This window comes from Pseudoliparis swirei, chromosome 6, assembly GCF_029220125.1.
Source record: "Pseudoliparis swirei isolate HS2019 ecotype Mariana Trench chromosome 6, NWPU_hadal_v1, whole genome shotgun sequence".
Classification (NCBI taxonomy): domain Eukaryota; kingdom Metazoa; phylum Chordata; class Actinopteri; order Perciformes; family Liparidae; genus Pseudoliparis; species Pseudoliparis swirei.
In genome coordinates this window covers 14,198,813-14,221,958 of record NC_079393.1, presented here as the reverse complement: position 1 = coordinate 14,221,958, position 23,146 = coordinate 14,198,813, and the positions used below count along the sequence as shown (strand labels likewise).

Here is a 23,146-nt window from a genome sequence, read left to right as displayed (position 1 = left end):
ACAAGTCACACATTTCATTACCATAAAGACTGAAACGACGCTTGTTTTTCCCGCCATTAAAACCAAATAATTATCTCATTTACTTAATACATTTCATGATTAATTATTAGGCTAAAACATCTTTAGTGTGTTCTTTTGTATCTTTTGGTTTTAGCTACAGGCATTAATTTAGCTACACTGTCACATCTTATATACATTTCAGGAAACAGAAACTATAGTCTCCAAGACAATCGTTTAGACTCATGTCCTTTTCCGTTTCCTCATCTCTACATTTAATTTGAATACATGAAATATTTTAGCATCACGTTTTTTTGTTTCAATCGCAAAGTGGATTTTACCACATCCTTAGCTAGGCTGTTGCTTGGAGATTATAGGGTTAATATTTCAGACAGCCCTTAAACGCAACATCTGCCAGGACGCCGACGCGCTTTGGGCCATCCCGTGAGGCTGGACACGCCCTCCTCCTCCTCCTCCTCCTCCTCCTCCTGCACTTGTCAAAGGGCTCTGATCGCAAATTACATCACAGTCGTACCCACAGACGCCACGCAAATGACACCGGGACAACCTGTCTGCTAGAGTATTGGGCTCCGGATAGGACATTTTTTTAAAAATCACGTTTTTTCCAATTAGATGCCACAATGTTGCCTTTCAAAATAACTTTTGAGAGCGAGAAGCAGCATCTGCAGGAGCTCAACGACAGACTTGGCCAGTATCTTTCCAGAACGAAGCAGCTGGAGCAGGACAATGCGTATCTTATCACTGAAATAAATAAACTTAGGCAAGGGAAGAGGGCGGAATGGGAGCCGAAGCGCATGAGTGAGGTGCGGGATCTGAGGAGAATGGTGGGGCTGCTGTCGTTTGAGAAGTCCCAGGCCGAGATGGAGAGGGAGAAGCTATGGCGGGAGTTGCAGATGGTCCAGTCTCTGTGCAGCGAGCAGACTGGGGTGTGCAAGGACATCAGTGGCGAGCTGAAAGGCTACGAGACGGAGCTTCAGCACGCTCACAAGACGAACGGTGAACTCCAGAAGCGTTTATTTCAACTAGAGAACGAGTATAAAAGCCTGGAGGATGTGCACAGGCAAGAGAAGGATCATCTGCGGCGTCAGGTGGAGTCCCGGGTGGTACCCATCATTACGCAAACCTATCGCGGGCCACCGGCGGCCTCCATGGAAGAGGTGCAGGAGTACGCCCGCGGACTGTCCGAAGGGTGGATTGAGACGGTTGAAATGTACCAGCTGAAGGTGGAAGACATGGAGCAGTCGATTAAAGCCGACCAGGCGAAGCTGAGTGATCTGCAGAGGGAGAAGATGCGGCATGCTACAGAGATGGACAGATTACGCACAGAGGCGGACAAACAAGGTCAGATTCAATTCTGTCTGGAAGAAGAAGTGATGCACATGCAGGAGAAATTCCGGGTGGACTTCAGTGAATATCAGGTGAGGAACAGTCCATCACAGGCTAATAAGAGTAGGAAAGCTCATATGTACACTCAAAAAAACGATTCAAGCCCTTCTTAGAGGTGACACATTTAAATATTGTTTGATACATTTAAATAAATCAATTACAAAACGAAGATATTTATTTTGAATGGGTGTAACACAAAATGTATGAATACTTTCATTTATTAGATTTATTTAGGTTACACTCAAAAACGATTCAAGCCCTTCTTCGAGGTGACACATTTAAATATTGTTTGATACATTTAAATAAATCAATTACAAAAATAGATATTTATATTTAATGGGTGGAACACAAAATGTATGAATTCTTTCATTTATTAGATTTATTTAGGTTAGATGGTGTGCATATCAACTCAAAATAAATGTGTTTCATTGAGGTCTACCCTTTGCGCATGCGCCAGCTGAAAATCAGTTGTTTACAAGGTGAAGTACAAAATAAACTGAATTGAATTTATATTTTAAGAAGTCCCAACATACATAATAAATATGATAGAACTTTAAAAATATACAGACAGAATAATATACCCGTTATCCCACTGAGCCATGCAGGAGGAGGGGGAGGGTACTTCCTCTCTCACTGCCACACCCACGTTGCTGAAAGGCACTTATGCAGCTGCAGCTGTCAGAGGCAGTTGTCATTCACAATCTATGAATCAATGTAATTTCTATCAGGAAATAATATGACTGATATTTCCGCTCTTTCTTAAACCATACACACTCAGAAGATGTTGACTCTGAAATGAATTCATTTCTCCCTACCTCAATACAAAGACAACAACAACATGAAGTGATGCCTGATAAATATACGTGCCACATTTGACCTCACACAATGCTCTAGCTCCCCAGTACTGTCGCTGATAGATTATACCGGCCACTTAACCCAATTAGCTGTCAGTCTGACAAATCCTTATTAGCCTCCCCAAGATGCAGCCCTTAGCAGGTCAGTCAATTACAATGTTTACACGGTAGGGATGTCTTTAATATTGCAACAAAAAACACATTTCATACACACAAGTACAGTGAATACCATGTGGTAACATATAAGTGAGCATGTCATCTGTCCAAGAATATGAATATCACATGTTATTGGAAAAGGCTCATGCACACAGTGCATAAGTAGTCAGATTTGATTTTGACTAGAAGTGTTCAGCCAGTTCGCCAACTTTCTGCATTAGTAAACAAAAATAAGATCCCGGGACTAAAAACCAAAACAACACAGATTGACACAAGTTAACAAAACTGTAGGCTGCAGTAAAATAACAAGCAATCCCACAATTATATATATATATATATATATATACACCAAATGGACAGACCACAAGCTTGTGTTGTGTCTATGTGAAGCCATCTATGTGCCTACGTGAATACGTATTGTTTTTATTTTCCATTCTTCCCTCCAGATAATTATTGAGAAGCTGGAGCATGAGAGGAATATGATGGCTGATGCTATTGCAGAAAAGATGCGAGAACATCAGCACCTTCTCCGGGTTAAGATGGATCTGGGCATGGAGGTGGCTGCCTACAGGTGAACAACTTATTTGTTTTGTCAGTTGTCCAATCAAAACAGATTTTTTTATATTGTCACTTTCAATTAAATATACTTACACAATAATCATGTTGACTATTAAGTGTTACTACTAACATTTGCTGCATTCAATTCCAAGTGTCCCAGTACGACACTTAATGGAATTCAGCCCCCTTTCATTATATTATTTACACCTGTTGCTTTTGTGTCCACCATACATTTGCATAATTATTAGACACTCAGAGAAAATGCCACGTGATGACGTAGTCGAAAGACATAAAGGTGGATGGGTCTGTTTAGAAGTGATTTTTGTGATGATTGATTAAGTTAACGTAGTTATTTTACGCACAACCATGACACTTTTTACGCCCAAAATCTGCAGTTTCGTTGCCAAAACCTAAGTAAGTGTTTTTTGTTTAAATTCACAACACAGTACAGCCAGTACACTCTGAAATGTCTCGTTTTTGGTCATAAAAAAAACATTTTTTTGTGAATACAGAAAGTCGGCTAAATTAGTAAAATAGTAACATCCTCTCTTTTCAGTGATATTTACCCACCCCCCCCACACACACACACACACACACACTGCCTGAAGCTACTCTTCGCTTAATTAGTGATTTAATTAAACACAAAAGTAATCAGCTGCTTCCTTCCTGTTGACACAAAGTCATCTGAAATTCACTTGGATAAACTCAAAGTATCATCTCACATGTCCCATCTTATGAACAGCACATGTACTACACATTCATTTTTAACAAAGGTTAAACTTTAGCTGTGGTTTATTTTAAGTGTTTAAAGGGGGTATTAATATCTGCCATTTCATATCCTGTAATAACGCGGCGTGGCTCGTCTTCATGTTCCTTACATAGCCAGATCCCACAAGGTCACATACTAACAGACTATTTTTACTGAAACTATTTTTATGTTTGAAGGTACACTCCAGTTTTTTTTCCCAAGCGATCCTTGTTACATCATAACTTCTTAATATTACCTCATATCACAAAATGTTCTTTTTGAGGGATAAAAACATGTATTAGTAGTACGCCAATTCCCAGGAGGTTCTTGAAAAGACTATTTGCTCCAGACTGTCTCGATATGGACGATTCTCTTCTGGCACTACTGGTGTGTTTTGAATTTTTGGAATAGACAGAATATTTACGCAGCGAGGTGACAGCGGCATGTGTTTTTGTGCGTCTCACGGGTCAGCTTTTGCTTTGGGATTCGTAGGGAAGTGTGGACACTCCTGCGTTGTAACTGTTATTTTTAGGTCAGTCTTTGGGAAGGCAGTCTCCGGAGAGGTCGTTTCTTTTTGAGGCACGCTGGTTAGCGGTTGTATGTTTGTTGAAGCATTGCCAAGGAAAGGTGAGCTGCTAAAGCAAATTCTTTATGAGCCTACATGAGAGGCTGTTTATGTTGTGTTGTAGATGATTACCAACTTATATGAGGCCAGGTGCTGCATTCATACCGTCTTCAAGCTTGTTACGTTTAGTTTGAGGGCGTTGAGATGGCAGAGCTGAATGATGTACATCATCTTGGAAGGTATTTGTCTTTGATCTTTTTGTTTTTGTTTTTGAAATAACCAGTGATTTTATAATAGTCTTCAAATATATATTGTCGTGTCTCTTGTTTGATCAGGGCTCTCCTGGAAGGGGAGAGAGTGGATTTGCAAGATGCTCATCGGAGGGTGACTCAACATCAAAGAGAAAGAATAATAGGTACTGTATTTGAAATGATTCACTGTTGCAACATGAAGTGTAAATTAGAAAAATAGTTTAACAGTTTGATATTTTGGCAAATATGCTAATTTTCCTTCTTGCAGCTAGTCAGATGAGAAGATCTTGCCAAATAAGCATATTTCCCAAAATGTCAACCTTTTCCTTTAAGTATCTACTTAATTATTAATTATCTGTCTCAGATATAAGGATGCCTGCCAAGCCCTACACTCCAAGAGCTTCCACCTTAACCCACAGACCATCTATGGATATCAGGTACACGCCGCCAGCTTCACACCTGAGAAGATCCCCTGGGCCTCCCTCTGGGTCCATGAGTCCCTCTAGGATCATTCCTATTTCAGTTGCAGGCAGAGCTCAGAATCAGAGCCCTGCATCCAGGAGGGACATGCTCTCATTCACCAAAACCCGGGCTGCCACTTCTGCCCCTGCTACCACCACAGCGAAAGATAAACAAACAGGCCAGAGTGAAAACCCAACAAGACAACATTTACAGAAAACAGCAGCAGAGGAGAAAACTGTGGAAATAAAACAAGTCTCTCAGGTAGAGAACCAAGTCAGTCCCATCAAGTCATCTGCTACCGAGACCAAATCAGTGAAACTGGTATCACCACCAATGATGAGCCTGAGCAGGGAAACTGAGACAGAGAGCAAAAGGCAAGTGTCAGATGAACAAGAGAAAGATAATGTTTATGGTTGGGAGTTCAAAGATGAAGGAGAAATAGAGCCTACCATGGGCACAAGTGAGAAAAGGCAAGTGTCAGATGAACAAGAGAAAGATAATGTTTATGGTTGGGAGTTCAAAGATGAAGGAGAAATAGAGCCTACCATGGGCACAAGTGAGAAAAGGCAAGTGTCAGATGAACAAGAGAAAGATAATGTTTATGGTTGGGAGTTCAAAGATGAAGGAAAAATAGAGCCTACGATGGGCACAAGTGAGAAAAGGATATTAAATCCTGCGTCTATAGAGGAGATTGTCGAGAGAGCGATGAGACCAGCAGGTTCAGAAGTTATGGTTTGCCCCTCGGGAGAACCAAAGATAAGGTATCATGTGGAGAGAACTGAGCAAGAGGATGGAACGACTAAGACGCAGATCGTGTTGGAATCCAAAGTGGAGGAAGAGCTGGATTTTTCTGAGGATTCTGCACTGGAAGAACTACTGAGCCATGGGGTTAAGAAGGTGTCACTGGAAGACATCAAGGACACAGCAACAGGAAGCATGATCAAGAACCTGCTAAGTGGCCTGCATGGAAGCGAGTACTTGGAAAATAAGTCTGTCAATGTGGAAATCATTGAGGAACCGGTGGAGTCGTACAGTGAGGAGGTGTTTGAGCATGAGCAGAAACTCAGATCTAGTTTTAATGAGCCCTCCTCAACATATTTCCAAATCGAGGAGCTTGAAAATGTCCCTCATGATGCTCAAGTTCAGAGGTGTGACGTCGATGCCATGAAAACCTTCATGACAGATACAGACCATTGCAAGGGCGGCTCTGATCAAGCCCAAGAGGTTTCTAGAAAGAGTGAATCTTCATATTTCTCCCATAACCAAGAGCCTGACGATTATTTCGTCTCCACACCAGATGATAACCTTTCTGAAACCGAGGTGCGTGGTGGCATTACCTCCTATGGCCATTACGGTATCGTCGAGGACCTGTCAGATGAGCGGTATTATCAAGATGAAGGTCTTCTCTCGAAACGGGTGATTGTCGAGGAAAGTGACGAATACAAGTCAGGTGATCACTCGTTTGTCAAGGAGAGTTTCCCAGAGTGCATCATTGAAGAAGAGGTTTGTGTCTCCCCTATAGTGCAGGAGTCAATGCTTGAGTTCCTGAGAGAGGACTCTTTGGAGCCCAAAGAGCAACTCAAGGGAGCTCTAGAGAAGCTGCAAAGCTCAGTGTCGGGTCCGCTGAGGGAGGAGTTAGCCTTCCTCACAAAAATGAGTAGTGATGGTTCACAGACTTTGTCTGTTGATGTCAAAAAAGTGCAACAGTCAAGCGACAACGGCACCATGACTATAGTTGCAGAGCTGAATGTCTCTCAAACCCTGGAAGACTCAGGGCTGCTGGAGTCAGGAGATGATCTATCTGAAGAGCCGATCATGGCAGCGCTCAGATCTTCTAACCCTGGGCTTGAGAAAGCCTTCCAGGGTGGAGCAGGAGGAGGATACAGCTTCAGAGTATCCAAAGAAGAGGATGTTGTGCACGATGAAGAGTTTGAAGGCTTTGCTAAAGAAGAAGGATCTGAAATCACCGAGAGGCACATACAACTGGGGGCCTCAGAGAAGTCCTTCATCTTTAGGAAGGACGCACATGGCAGCCAGGATGAGCCCTCAGAGCAAGAGCTGCAATCTCACCCCTTGGGAACCCCAATTAAGATTGTGCAAGAGAAAAGAGTTGCAACAGTTTACCTTGAAAGTCCACTTGATGACTGAAGAAAGAAATCAGCCTGAAATATTTTCAAGGCAGAGTGCTTACCAATGTTACTCGTTAAAGTGCACATTAGAGATGTGGTTCAGTCCACACAGCTACATGGCTATGCTCTATAAGCAGTAAAACATGACATATCTCATTGATTTTGGTGCACTCTTTTGCTTAACCTACTTAACGTGTCACCTAAAACTTGGTGTACCTAACACGAGGCCAGCTAAATTCAGTTATTCTTTACTACTTTGTTGTGGTGTTAATTGTGACTGTTGTCCTATTAAAATACTGAGTATGAACTAAATTGGGCTGATTTAAGTTAGGCTTGTGCTGGAATGTGTATAACCTTTTTACAGCTTGCAGTTTATCTTAAAAGAGGTTTGTTTATTCTACCTAGATTTCTCTATTTTTGTCCTAACTTGTGCCGTGCATCTCATCAGCCCATTCTGCATTTTACATCATCCCATCACATCCCGTGTCTGCTATGTTGTGGAATCTGTTCCAAACCAACATATGACAGTTGGAGTTATGATGTGCTGTGAACTGTTCCAGATCAGGGCTTCAATTTTTCTTTTGACTCGGGCACTGCTGCCATTACAAATAGTTTTAGTACTTACTGTATCCTAAAGCAGAAGTTTAATAGAAGCAGTAGTCAGTGAAGTGTACAGAATATAGTGAAGCTTGTAGCTAAGGTCAGTATGGTGGGGGTGGGAACAAAATGTGGTGATCCGTTTTAAGAAACTTTGAGACTGTTAAATCTAAGTGAAGTGCCACTTTAAATGTGCCACTTAAAAGTAGTTATTAAATTCCTTGGTTACGTGATCAATATGAAACATGTTTGTAAAATGTGTATCTTTAAAAGGGGTCAATACCATACGAATCAAATGTTATGATGCTAAAATTGTGGTTTTGAACATGAGAAAAGGGTGTTGGGAATTGAACATAGTGAATTTGACCATTTAGAACTCCAAAAAAGGGTTTTCAATTAGAAAAGACAATAGTTAGATGAAGTAGTATAATCTTAAGGAATTGAAAAGGTTCAATGATTCCGTTGAAGAAAATATATTCACAACTGGTCTTGATGAAGTCTCATGGATGCCCTTTTGCTTGTCCACATTTGAGGGTTATCCCAGTGTTGGCTGGAAGTATTCACCTTTGCTGGAACAAACACATGTCCAGACCGTGACTATTTGTGGATCATCTGCTTAGTGGCATTGACTGTCTATTAGGGTTTGTTGTGTTGTGCACTAGTTGCAAAGGCCAACATGGTCCACTAAGATTAGTGTGGTTGCACATTTAGTCTAAGTGGCATCAGCATGTGCACTGTGTAAGTATTGCGTAATGTATTCACTTGGCACTGTCACATTAAAGAAATGTAATGTTTAGCATGCATGCCATGCTTTTAGAAATGTGTTAACGGTTATAATTCTACAAAATTAAATATCAATTAAAAAGACATTTCATTTAAGTGCCCTGATACAGCATATTTCCTTACATTCTCATATGCAAACTAAAAACAGTGCATCTCAATTGTGGCTTAATAACACATCTTACAATCTTGTAAATAAGTGTTATCTAGAAATGTGCAATTTCACAGCATACAAATGTGCAGTGTGTAAAGAATGTGTAATGATTCAAAGATTCAATAAATATTGGTCATCATGGCTAGTCCAATTTATTGCTTTTATTAACATTGTTTTCTATTGAACACATGGCATTATTTCTTTGAACATTTCTTAATATCTTAAAACAATTAAAATACATTTTTTCTAAGTATGAGTATTTTTTTCAACCCGACTAATCTTACCTAATGTACAAAATTAAACAAGATCATATAAAATAAGTGTGAATCAAGAACAGCCTTATCAAACAGAGCAGGCGGTTACATTAAAACATGAATGCCAGTAACTATTGGTCCAAACTTGCAAGATTCTTGTAGTGGCAAAATAATAAAAGACCATTTCAAGAGTCAGACATTGAGTTTCCATCATTGCCACTGCAGGGTTCACCAGCAAGTGTGTGACGTTTTGTTTTCCTTCTACCTTGCCTGTGTTGTCTCTCAGCCACCTCTGGTGCCCTACAAAACATACATGGTTGCATTACTGAAACATGCACTTTTCTGTTATTTAAATCATTATATTACTGGAAATACAATCAATTGATTGGGAATGTAACACCGGGAGAATTGCATTGATATAATATGAAGTACAGTTGAATTAGTTTTACCGCGCCAGCATGTCCGCTGCTTTTTGTGTAGTTTTTGTCTTCTTGTGCTGAGGACCGTACAACAGAGTCTGGATCTCCAGGCACTAAAATACAAATATTATGATCTTAAAATATATATATATATATATATATATAATGACAGCAGAATGAGTGGTCAGTGGAAGATGAGAGGTATGACTCGTACTCAGAGGGGAATAAACACTTCCTAGCAACATGTGAAGGCACTAAACATCCCAAAATAACCTGTTGCAGACCAAGGTTTAGAAAACACCTGTGCTGGCCACTCGGGAGTGTCGGGTCAACAAGAAGATCTGCTTGATTTATTACGGGGAATCAAAATCAACAACTCAGACATCTGAGGTAGTTAATAAATGTAAGATGCAGCCTGAGCCATTTTCCACTCTACATTTAGTTTGGTCCTACTTCATGACTTTGCTCTGTGACACAAGAAAACATTACCCAATTTAACAGAATCCAGACAACTTTCTCCCATAAACACACGTAAATGATAACACTGTGCGCAGATACAGTCGCGCAACAGACATGATAAAAGCCAGTCATTCCTGCAATCGCCTTAAATAACAAGATGTGAAGTGAACTTTGTTAAAAGTAGGAAAAGAGGGAGCAACAAGTTTCCTCCTCGCCAGGGAAAGTAAAACACTCGGTAATCTGGAAATAATCCATTTGGCCTCCTGGATGTTTTCACTGTTTCACTGTTGCTAAGGTTGATGTAATGGAAGGCTTTTTTCCCCACTATCACTACATATGAGGGGTGAACTGTCAAGTGTATGGCTGTATGTGTGCACCATTGTTCTCTATGTTTTCTTTTCGTACATCTGAAGTTCTGTATCTCCTGTATGAGCCGGGTTTCCTTTGGAAAAACAAAAGTCATCTTGTCGTTTTGCAGATGGTGTCATGATGACAGGAAAAGAATGTCCTGACACGCTCTGTGTCAGGGGACTTCAGAAAGGTTACGAGTCGGACGTGTCGTGGAGGGAGTGAGCCCTCATGTCCTTAAATGTCATAACAAAACAACATAGCAACCAGGCTCCTTTCCTAACAGGCATGCCATTACTTGTATGAAGAAACCCCATTCACTGGTGTATTTTAATATGTGGGATGGGCTGCAGAACTGAGCTCATATGGAAAACATGTGCAGTCACACTGTATGTGGAAGAAAACATATTACATAAAGGATAAAGTAAAACAGTAACAGAAGAGGAACATAGTCAAATTAACTAAAAAGCTGCTGTTCAATCAATGTACGTGTGCTGAAGAATGTCACTTTTAAGGTTATGTTAAAGGACATAATGCCATGCCTCACTCATTGTCGTCACTGTCCATTAAATTGGCAAACTGCTATTCTGCTTGCACAGTGTTGTTGTCCATCTGTCCGGCTCCTTCTACTGAGAAACACAAAGCCGGCGAATGCGGCTCTGCACACTGCACTATTCCAAGATTAGCATGCAACCCTGATAACACTGAACTTTAGGGAGGCTGGTTAAAATAGCTCACCTCATTCTGATAGGGACTCTTTGTGTGTTTATTTTGAACATGCCTCTCATTGGTGGAGTTGACCTGCTGACTCCTGCCCTATTATTAAACCCTCCCAAATGCAGCACTCTGGCAGGGACACACTCGTATCCATCATTTCTAATACGCATCTACAGATCGTAGCCAAGACAGACACGAGTTGTGCTGTTTGTGTTCTGTAACTAGGGATACCTTTCTCATGGTCCTGTGGGCCGGCTTCAGTCTGCCCTCACTCATCTCCACACTTCCTAAAAGCTGAAGGGTGTCTGCTACCTCAGCACTCAAGTCACCAAAAGTAGATCTCTTTGTAGCGAGAGAAGCTTTCTGGATCTCCACACATTTCTGAAATGGTACATTGAAAACAGATGAATCATCTCTCTCCATCAGTGGCGGGAGCCACATCCGGTTACGCAGGTGAAATAAATCCCCCAACAATCACTAACCCTGAGGGCGTTGCCATGACGCAGCTCTCATGAACAAACAGTCTGTGAAAATCTGCTTTGGGTTTCAAAATTACAAGTGCAAATATATGCAACTAAGTGCATGCGTTTGTGTATGTGTAACCTCTTGCTGGCCACTGAGGAGGAGAAAACGACAGAAATCATCCTGGGCTGTGAGAAAGGCCGGATCTTGTGGACCTGCTGAGTTTTTATATGCACTTAGACTCTCCTCAAAGTAGCAACCTGCAGAGCCTACACCAGCATGGGGAAAAACACACAAAGCAGGTTAACTTGAATTTCATCAACAATAATAATAATAATGATTAGTATAATATAAATGGCAATATCATTTTGGGATTTAGTTAGTTTCCAGATGTTTTACAAAGCTACCATGAAGCATATATTTTCCTTGACACAGTTGGCTTATGTGAATCACACTGACATGACTGAACGTCAACATGGCTTCAATGAGACTATTATACGTCTGGTTTCCATCACGCCATCTCAGATATAGGAGGACAAATCCTAATGAACCCCTTGATGCATATCCTTGGGGCCTGTTCTGTGTCTGAGAATAAACTCACCATTGTGATGTGGCTGTGCTGCAGCAGAAAGGATAAGGGCCAGGCTGTGGGAGATCTGAGCCCCCTCGAGCTCCTCTGGGCTGTGAGTCATAGCAATGGCATGGGCCTAGCAGAAAAACACCCACAGGATACAGCAGATCACATATCACCAAATAAGAGGTGTGGGAACATTACCTCATGACAAAGCCTGGCACCATATTAAGAAGCCCCTTGTGTGTTTTTATAGAATGATGGGCTGTGTGGTTGGCGGGCCCCTTACCTTGGTGAGATGCTCTATGGCTCGGTCCACATGGCCGTTGTCCTGTTCGATGGCGGCCATGTCTCTGTAGACCGAACACGTCTTCTCTGGCTTACCACAGTCCTCCAGCCATTGCAGAGACTTCTCACACTGGCTTAAGGCCTCCTCTGGTCTGTTCTGTCTCCTATAGACCCTATAGAGCCGGGACACACACATGGAGAGACTGTCAGAGACGGAAAGACACCAGTAAAGACAGCAGGTCTACCACTCTAGGAGGCAGCAGTATGATGTAATGATGAGAAAGTATCCACTTCAAGTTGATTGTCTGCATCCGTGTGTTTAAACATATTTGCTCTGCCCATTTGTAGTTTATCAATACATTATAACCATTACAAATTGTATAATACAAAAATGATGTTGAATAACACTCTTTATTTATAGAATCAATTGAGTATATAAGCGTAAGCCTGTTACCTCCTTAACATGAGCCTGTTTCACAATACAGAAGTAACTGCTTGGTCTCCAGCCAACCAGCAGAGTGGTGAAGGCTGTTGGCTAATGGCTGCATTTGAGGCCTGCTGTTATACTATATGAGGGAAAGCTTGCACATTGCCCTTTATAAGTGCTTTGGGTTGCATCCTTTCACCAGACTCTAACCGTCTCCTCTGGGACGGAAGGTTACGCTGCACTAGCACCATTTTAGAAATCACTTTCCATTTAATAATAAAAGGCTGTGCTTGATACTTAAGGTCTTCCTCGATATACTCAAACCTATTTCAAACTTAGTTACAAGGCAGCAGGTATTGCTCTATCGATCTCTCTCACACAGACACACACACATACGTTCCCCTTGGGGATTAATAAAAGTATATATCTATCTCGTATACATATATATACACATATATATATATATACATACATACCGACATACACAATTTACTTTAACCCTTGTGTTGCCTTCGGGTCAATTTGACCAGATTCAATGTTTCACCCTCCTGTCGCCTTCGGGTCAATATGACCCGATTCAATGTTTCACCCTCCTGTTACCTTTATATTTCCTAACATATTTTACCCTTGAGGTCAATATGACCCCAGCTATTAAAATCTCCAGAAAATTATTAGAATTAATATTGTTTTCCAAGTTTAAGTGTGAGGTACTTTATGTTTGTTTGTTGACTCCCGAAAGAACACCGACATTAAACATTGAATCAGGTCAAATTGACCCGAAGGCGACAGGAGGGTTAAATATTGAATCGGGTCAAAATGACCCGGAGGCAACACAAGGGTTAAAATAAACACTTACAAATCAAAGTTTTACAAGAATATGGGTCAGAAATGTAATCTAATGTTTATTTTCTTCTGGTGGCGTGACGAATCAGGTAAGGACACGTTGCAACCGTTCGAGTAGCGAACGCAGGTTTTTACCCCATCAGTGTCAACCGTCCCGTTTCTGCCCGGCAACACTACAACGCAACCCCAGAGTTTTCAACTAACACAACGTCGGAAGAGCTTTTCCAACGCCTTTTTTTGGGGGGGGGAGGGGTTTAAAACTCTGGAGTCGTGTGAACTACTAGATGCAAATGTAGCAAAAATGTATTTATCTTTTAAAAGAGATTCACTTCCTTTCATACTGTACTATGGGGTTGCTTGGCCCTCAACAGAGCAACAAGGGGGCGGGATGATGACTCCAATAGCCACTGCAAGGACTCTGGATCCCATCAGGCGTCTCTACTAACAGACTAATGGACTGAAATGTAATTCAGCGCTCCAGTCAAGGGGGGTTCAGAGGACGCACCACTCACTGCGATACCATCTCTAGCTACATTGTTGTCACAGGAAACACCTTCTCACAGACTCCCACATTCACACTGAGCAGAGTATGTGTTATCTGCCACACTGAGGTAAATCAGTAACAGCATGGCATTTGATTTAAGGTTTCATCTAATGTGATTTCCAGTATCATGAGTATATACAGTTGGTTTTAGCAGAGGCAGCATGTGTGGGAACCTAAAGTCTAGGCGTGACAATATTATGTCATGCTCACATCCCAGGGCCACATGGGTGTGGTTATTCGTGGCTCCATAGTTAAATGCCAGCAGCACAAAAACACTTTGATTACTTTGACTTTTCCCATGAATCCAAGTTTACCCTAACACACTGAGATGGATAGGAGTGCCCCACCCATAAGTGTTCATGAGGCAGGCACTTCAGGTCCTTTTAGGGCAGCAGTGATGGCTGAAGCAGCGCTACATTCCAGCATGGCTCGAGTCCTGCCATTCTGCCTGCATGGACAAACAGAGACAAAGCCCCTCTATCCTCTCATTCACTCTGCATCTTTACGCACCTCCTGCAGGACGGTAATATGCCACAACACACTGAAATATACCAAGAGTCCACAGGGCAGGGAATTAATAGACTTAAGGATTTGGAGATGTGTTGCCAAGCAAGCCACATAGACCTCTTTTGTAAACTTTTCCAGAACATAGTTGACGTAAGTTTGCTCTGGGCTTTCACTCGGAAAAAGATACAGTAGGCCAAACCAAAGTGGAAACAGAGGAACCGCCTCCTACTGCAAATCCACTGTGTGGTGCTGTAAACTGATGGCATTCTGATTGATTGATGAGCTTGTGTCCCTGCAGGTGGGCGCGGCAAAGGGTAATCAGAAGAAGGGAAACACCTGAGGTAATCAGCAGCACTGGCAACACCTGGGCCTTGTGTGCCAGTGCTGCATTTAAAGTCAGTCAGTCAGTCAGTCTCTCTCCGACCCCGTTTGACTGTCTGTAGGAGAGTATGGTTTGACCCAACACGACACAACATAGCACACACACTTCCCACGCATGCGCTCACCTCCACCACTGAAAATATTGACTCCACACACCACTGTTTATTCTACCTAAGTTATGTTCTGCTACCTAAGTTAAATAAAACCCTTTTTTGTTAACTACTACTTGTGTGTATCCCCTTTTGTTGGCATGGCCGTGCAGCTTGTGACACATCCAACTAATCTGGAACAATAGTACATGTAAAATATGAACTACCTTCTGGAAAAAATACAGGCAGATGCCGAACCATAATAACACCTCTGGAGTTTGGCTGACAGTATCTATGCAGTGTGTTTATACTGTGACTGTGCATCAAGGATTTAGCGTACATATCCACAAGGAAAGGGGAACAGAGCATCTGATTACAGCAACGACACAAATGTGAGAGACTATTTGCACAAAGTTGTTAACGAGTACAATTCAATGATGATGAACATGGTGATTAAGGGTGGAGATGATATTGAAGATTAAGATATCCTTCTAAAAATGTTGTCTAAGATGTAGATTTCTGACAGCTGTTATGAATCGACGAAAAATAAATGATCTTAGCAGCAATGACCAATTCTGAGAATATGAGAACAAACAGATTCAAACCTAAGAATAAATATCCTATATGGCTGATCTTAACCCTTGTGTTGCCTTCGGGTCAATTTGACCCGATAAAATGTTTCACCCTCCTGTCGCCTTCGGGTCAATATGACCCGATTCAATGTTTAACCCTCCTGTTACCTTTATATTTACTAACATATTTTACCCTTGAGGTCAATATGACCCCAGCTATTAAAATCTCCAGAAAATTATTAGAATTAATATTGTTTTCCAAGTTTAAGTGTGAGGTACTTTATGTTTGTTTGTTGACTCCCGAAAGAACACCGACATTAAACATTGAATCGGGTCAAATTGACCCGAAGGCGACAGGAGGGTTAAATATTGAATCGGGTCAAAATGACCCGAAGGCAACACAAGGGTTAAGTGCCCACCTGTGAATCTAAAGCCAGGCAGAATGTTTAGACCAGGATCTAATGGAGCTTTATGGGAACATTATCTTCCATCACAACAGTCTTGATTGACGGAGCTTTAGAAGCACGCCAAATTCATAGCCATCAACTCACAAAAGAGATTTAGCAAGCTTACACACCAGCCAGGGTCTGCAAATGTTTTCAATTTCACACGTCAAGTCAACAAACCATGACTCTCTGAAACAGACACAGATTGGCATCACTCACACATTCCTATCAGTGTCGCTAACCTCAGCCACTGATAAGACTCGTTCACTGTAGATTTTACAGGATTATTGCTTCAATTTACCTCACATAAGGTCACCTGTAAGATGGGGTCCCCTGTAAATATACTGTCCTACTGTCTTTGATGACATACTCCTTTATACGAGTTTTTCGAACTATAGCTAAGAAGACTATTTAAAAGAACTGAACCATATTTTGACAGTATCTTTCCGTTTGTTGTCGTTTTTGCTTTGACGGGTTAAACAATGCACTGTGGAAATGATACCTTTAGACATTAGCTGATCTCAACCCAGGTAAGAGTATACTTTATTTCCTGGGTTTGCTGCCAATTTTACCCACAAGTAGCTGCTATTTTTATGTTGCCAGGCCACACAGTTTCCTTAACAGACTATCAGTCTCTCTGAGGTCTAGTGTCTGTGCTTGTTGTCTCCACCATGATCCACTTAGTCTTTAATCTTTTCCTGAGCATGTAATACTGCACTTGGGATCTCTGTCAATAGCGCCACCAGGTTACAAATGCATATTGTAAAACACTAGAGACAAATCAATAATAAGAGGGAAAATACCTCTCTTCCATCTGCAGTGACTGTGGGAGTGCACATGCAGAAACAAATCAAACCCAGCAGGGCTTTAAGCATCATTACAACACACCCACGCTGACTGCTGAGTGGACAGGACAACAGGGGGAAATCCTGATGTGTTAAGTTGTTGTTTGTAAGAGAAGAAGAAATACTGGTATTTTACTGGCATTACCAAGTTAGCAAAGAAAACATGTGATTTCATGCCAACGTACGTGAATATATCACCATCTTGTGGCCAAACTTAAATGTGAAACACTATTTGAAAAAGGAGGGTTTGAGAAAAACAAATCAAACAAATTCCTAGAGATGTATTTTGTCCCCCAACTGAACCTGAATAGACCACTGGAGATGTCCAGCTCAGTCTTCATCTTTTCTTCCTGGTTGATGCCACTGAGGTGATGAAGCTCCTCAAGAACTTGTTCTGCCTCCAGAAAAGAGGATTCGGCCTCCTCAAGAGTGGAGAAGAGTCAAGGAATGTTTCAGCTTGGTTATTTGAGCTAATGCTTCTATCCAATTCGCACACGTTATTGTAAACCATAACATGTGAAGGATATTTGGCTGTGAGCAGTGAAGCGCCTCCCTGTGTGAGGTGTACGTTCAGGAGACACAGAAGAACCTCAAGCTTTTCCTCTCTGCAGGAGGAGATGGAGGGGCAGAAAGGCAGCAGCTCTCTGGCCAGAGCCGAGTGCTCCCGGGCCTGCAGTCCCCAGCCTCAGGAAACAAAGAAGTTAAGAAACATAAGCCAGCAGCTCAGTATCACCAATTAACAATCAATTCATTAGCTTATTAAAGCAAAGCACAAAGTAAAACCACATGTGAAATTACAAAAGTAGAAGCTTAATCTCTATAACACGTTCTACATGGGCTGATCATACTGAGTCAGGTTCTCACACTTTCTTTCTTTTTTAACACATCGGTCTTAGGTGGAAAAGATTCCTAAATGTCATAACATGCAGGTAAAATGTACAAAGTGCTCACAGTATTATCTTCTTAACAATACCTTTGAACTGGAAATATGCTTGAGCAAGTCTGACATGGGCCTGGGCCAGTTTCAGATGTCCATCCCCATATACCAGCCTACACAGAGCCACACAACGCACCAGGTCCTGGATGCAGGCTTCAAACTGAGCAGACACAGTAAATAACCGTCAGAATCACTTCTCTTGATAGCCCACAATGCATCGGAAACCATATTGATAATACCTCTGTGTGACAGTTTAAATTAGCATTTAGAAACTGATGACAATCCTTCATCTGCCTTGTTGTCAACCTTCGTGAAAACGTTATGTTCGAAAACAGGTTAATTTGCATGTGTGTACAACTGAAATGTCAATTTATTCATTGATTCGTTGACTAAAGGAACATTAAGTGCCTGTCAATTGGATTATCACTTGATTTTTAAGTAATTTATAATGTAGAAACAGTCAGCAATCATATGTTCCAGCTTCTTGTGTTTGAGGAATTTACTGCTTTTCTATGTTTTATATAATTGTAATGTGAATATATTTGGGTTTTGGCATGTTGGTCAGACAATACAAGCTACCTGGAAAAATATTGTTTGACTAATGTCACATGTTGCTCATGGAAACATCTTATCCCGTCTGAAGAAACCTGGATACTGCAACTCCTTATCCTTGTTTTGAGAAAATGATCATAGAAGGATAGGACATGCTACCAGTTGTAGAGAAACCGAGAATATGTGGCACGATAACACATTCTCCACCTTTCAGATCATTCTGTGCTGGGAACGAATTTAGTGGTGTGGGTGTTGATCAATCAAAACACACAGAGGGTAAGGAACACCTCGACACTATGTTTCTTGTGTCCATGACCAAAACCAGGATAAGACTCAAACCAGGATGCTCTAATGGACAAACCTGGTCAGTGATTATTATTAGTTGCAGCTACAGGAGTGCATTCAGCTTAATTTCAACAAATAATATAATATTAATGTGTCACTGTACCCACCTCTTGGTTGTCCTCACGTGCCAGAGCTCGGCTATCAAAGTATTTGAGCTTTTCTTCAGGTGCCATCATAATAAATTCCTTCTGAGGATATCCAGTCTGAGGAGAACTCAACACATCCGAGGAGCAGGGAGGGGATGGAGTCGGGCCCCTGTTGCTGCTTTCAGGGGATCTACAAGTTTGGTCAAACAAGGTAGGTCAGTGACAAGGCGGACGCATTTGAGGGAAACCCCTTTTTAGTGTTTGTAAAACTCCTGAAAACCCACAAAGATATATTGCGTACATACCGCGACACAGTAAATATAGTTATCATGCTCTGTTGTGTATTCTCATCGTATGTTCTGTGGGTGAGTGCCATCAACAGCTGCCTTCAGTGAGTTTAACAGAACCTCAGAAAGAAGAAATCACTCACTCGGCCGTACGCTCGGAGAAACTGGGTCGTGTGTTGGTCATCGCGTGGACATCAGCCATTACACACAACTCATGACATGTGTGTTCGCTCTGTTTTTGTTTCCGTGGTTACACGTCGCCTTCTACTCCAGCTACCGTAAGCGGAGCATAATTCACGTGACCACACACGGACGCTAACTGTAGCTACTCTCACCGAAATGACTAGTTACCTGACCTTAAATTACGGTGCCTACAACGTGACTCAAAGTATTTCACGTACAGGAAGCCTGTTAGTTGTGGACTGTGATATCGTTGCGGAAGCGTTTCCATCACCAGAAACGCTTTTCCTGAACTTAAATTACATCGGCAGCGTGGAAAAAAGAAAGTGGGGTGCATTCAAGAGCCGCGATGTTGTTGAATACTATTATATTTGAACAGTGTGATTGGTAATTATCACCACAGTTTCTAACTACACTGTTTTAGGTAGGTAAAACGTAAGTGTTTAACATGTAACGTGTGCTACTTTACTTCTTGCTCAAACAAGTGTGATTAACAGCTGTGTATCCCTGTTAGCTGGGTAGCACCTTGTTAAGACATTTGACATTTACACCATTATCAATTTTTCTTTACACTGTCATCTTTGTAATAGTTTATATAGTGACATGGAGTGAGTCACAGTGTAACTTCGAGTCTTACTAATCTGGGTAATTTTATTTGAATGGTATGATAAGGGCCTCATGACGAGGCATTACTCCCTGATATAGGCACTGTCCTGAAGAGGGTCCCTGTGCCATATTCTAGTTTCAAGAGCTTCATTTTTTTAGTTTAGTTTCAAGTTTTGTTGACATATTCAGCAAATTCCTTAATGAATGTGTATTAATCGAATTACTAGACAGAAAGCCCATACCTGGGTCCAGGTGGTACTCCATCAAAGACAAAACGGTTCATAAGGCACAGAGTTGGGGGTTAATGGTGGGGCCTAAAAGAGTCTTATCATTATATTATTGCCCTAGGGCCTCCTAGCTAATTGACTTTCGGCTTTACTGAAATACCATGCAATCTAAAGTCTATAAAACAGTAGAATATTTATCAAGACAGACTCTTTCCTCGAATTTGTTTAATTCATGTTCTGTACATCTACATTGTAGTATTATAATATGTCCATCAGATGTCACTAGAGTAACACAAGAGACCATGTCATGTAATATACTGTAGTTTTTAATGTTGTGCTCAAGGGAGTTCATCATTTTGAAGGATTATAATATTGTTTTGCTCTTATTTTAGAAAGGATGGCTGGAATGTTCGCCTCTCCTGAGGGCATGCCCACTTCAAAGTGTTTCAATTGGTCATATGAAAACCCCAGGGCCAATGTTCTCTTTTTTTCAGTGTGATCTAAACTGTGTCCTCTGTACTTATCGGAACATTTAGTTTATGCTTTCTCAGAACTTCCTTTTGTCACCTACTCGTCCCAGCAGTCTACAAAATAATTAGACTTCCATGTAATTTGTCTTGTAAAAATGGTTTTGAAAAATTTTAAAAAATGGTTATAAAAAAGAAAATATAAATGTAAAAATAATCAAAAACCATCAATCACTCAATATATATGACTATATTTCTAATGGGTGGCTGCTAATTGTGGCTGGTCTTTTGGTCATGAGTGAGGTTTAGAGGTAGCACTCAAACAGGTAACAATGGTAACAATGAACCTGAAATATTCAAGAAGTGGTTTTGTAACCTTTGGTACAAGAGAAATGTTCCTAAAGTACATTCTAATTGTTTGTGGTTTCCTGAAACTACATAAAAATAAATGATTTGCTTTTTCCAAATCTGCTCCAAATAAAACAGATTCAATATTCTACATGGCAACATGCTTTCCCCTCTCTTTAATTATGTATTATATAACCAGAGGTTTCTGATTTATTTCAATGCTTCACAATGTCCATACAATTTAGACATTGAGTATAAATCTAAACTCTATAGATGGAGATGAAGAAATGTAAGGTTTTTTATGATTGAAACAAAATATTGTTAAATAAATATAGAATAAAGGAATACTTGTTCCACATCATTCTGTACTTTCATAGACCTACATGCTATATGCCAATTTAGCAAGAAGAGGAAATGTACATTTCCCTGTGAAAATATCCTTTCTTACATCAGCGCCCAAAATCCATGTCAAATAAACAAGCAGTAACGTCTCTGTGGCTGCTTTGAGAAATTGGTCTCTGGAGAGAGTTTTCTAGGTTAATTTATTCTGTATTGGGCTGGCTGTATGTTTACTGTCACCACTTTTAAACTCGGGGCAGGGCACATTTTGTGTGCAAGACTGCCTAAGATAACTTCTTATGGCTCCTTAGGATGGCTGTTGCCGGTTGATTCTGGCAGGCCATGAGACAACCCGTCTATTTGTTTGTTTGTCCCGTGAGTTTTTGGCTGGCCGTTCAGGGCTCTGTTTGGCCCCGGTCCCTGTTGGGCTTCTATTTTTGAAACCCAAGTGGCTCTTAATGAAGCTCGTAGGGTTGGCATGGGCCCTCAGCAAACGCAGGCCGGATCAGACCCTTCTTCTTCTACCTTGGCAGCCACACTCCATTTGCTCCCTCTGGCTTCCTAATTTAGTAACGGTGGGTAAAAATATGTGCTAACGAACAAGGTCTGGTATGTCAGGCTGGCGTCCAGAGAAGAGGGAGAGAGGGGTGCTGAGGAGAGGTGTGTGTGTGTGTGTGTGTGTGTGTGTGGTTTTCACAGCAGGCACCGAGTGACAGGGGTAGAGTCACTCAGACCTCGCTGACATCTGTGTGTTTGCGTGTATGTGTAGACATTCAAGGGAGCGTGTGGGGGTGGATGATGAGAGGTGGAGGGTGAGCACTTAACATTTCTCACCCTTGCCAAACCCTTCCAATTATTCTTCAGTTTTATTCCAACGACACTGTGAGGATGGAAGGTAAACCTATGGTATTCTGTGAAAATAGAGATTGTATTGAAAGCAATGCCTTTTCATCTGAAGTTACGATCTAATGGTGTTTTACACACTATCTGCAGTGTTTAGAGTCTGGCTTAAGGAGGCTAGCATCTCTGTGAGGTACCATAGGGTATCATGTAACATTGTTTTGTTGGTTATTTTAAGCCCAACTGTTGCATCCTCTCAATGAAACATTAAAGTGGAAAAGCAGCAGCAGTTGTTCACGCTAGACTCTTCACGCCTCTCTACAGACCTTCAGCCACATCTATTACTTTTGAAACAGTTTTCTAGTAATGCATTCTTTGTAAAAGGGTGATGAGTCAATACTATAATGTATGCATAACTGTAGATAAGTACAATGACATTTGATTAAATAACTTTTGGGTTGCTGTGTTGTTTCATCTTTGGACATTTTAACAATATGTAGTGAGCAGAAACATATATTGTGACACATTAAATGTTTTATTGGCTATATCCTCCCCTGTTCAACATGCTTTGTTCTTTTTTATCTCTCATTTGAATTGATCAGGATGGCCTCTTCAGTTGACTCCTCTGCCACTTCCATTCTGGAGAAGAGCTTCAGGGAGTCCAGACCATAAGGTATAACTTAAAAAACTATTACACCTCTGTGAGTTACTGGATCTGTAAGGTAACCCTTTTACATGTGAGCTACAAAGCGTACTGATTCAACTCTATGTATACTGTAGGCTTAGCTACAGACCATGCAGGCAGCGGAAGAAAAACATGTTTTTAATGTATGTTTACCCTATTCACCTCAGACTTTCAAAGTTCTCCATTTTCCATGGACCTCTTCCAACAAACATTAACAGTGAATAACTTTATTGAAGCATTTTCAGCGAAAGACAGACGAGAAGTGGTTCCAGTAAACTTAGTTTGGAGTAATTTAATGACTGAATGTTTTATTCTGAAATATCTATTTTTAATTTTTAAAATGACAGGCCTGCTTTGAAATGAAGTGTTGGCCTCTTAAAAACATATTACAATGTGATGGTAAAATTAGCTTGTTTG

At 41.1% G+C, this 23,146-nt stretch overlaps 2 protein-coding genes across 4 annotated transcripts; one reads left to right on the top strand and one right to left on the bottom strand.

Annotated features, from left to right (window-relative positions):
- The first annotated feature begins 521 nt into the window (after positions 1-521).
- Positions 522-8,799, top strand: synm (synemin, intermediate filament protein). Its single transcript, XM_056417619.1, has 4 exons — positions 522-1,436; positions 2,861-2,985; positions 4,621-4,700; positions 4,901-8,799. The coding sequence occupies exons 1-4, from the start codon at positions 639-641 to the stop codon at positions 7,144-7,146; spliced, it is 3,249 nt and encodes a 1,082-aa protein (XP_056273594.1). The 5' UTR covers positions 522-638; the 3' UTR covers positions 7,147-8,799.
- ttc23 (tetratricopeptide repeat domain 23) lies at positions 8,786-19,459 on the bottom strand. 3 transcript variants are annotated; one of them, XM_056417628.1, is made up of 11 exons: positions 19,181-19,459; positions 18,772-18,940; positions 17,804-17,927; positions 17,358-17,514; positions 17,134-17,259; positions 12,178-12,349; positions 11,919-12,024; positions 11,459-11,586; positions 11,087-11,236; positions 9,362-9,444; positions 8,786-9,212 (listed from the first exon to the last, which is right to left on the bottom strand). In XM_056417628.1, the coding sequence occupies exons 1-11, from the start codon at positions 19,237-19,239 to the stop codon at positions 9,098-9,100; spliced, it is 1,389 nt and encodes a 462-aa protein (XP_056273603.1). In that variant the 5' UTR covers positions 19,240-19,459; the 3' UTR covers positions 8,786-9,097. The 3 variants fall into 3 exon arrangements, with proteins under 3 accessions (XP_056273603.1, XP_056273602.1, XP_056273604.1); XM_056417627.1 differs by lacking the exon at positions 19,181-19,459 and adding an exon at positions 19,056-19,157; XM_056417629.1 differs by lacking the exons at positions 11,087-11,236; positions 19,181-19,459 and adding an exon at positions 19,056-19,157.
- Positions 19,460-23,146: the final 3,687 nt, after the last annotated feature.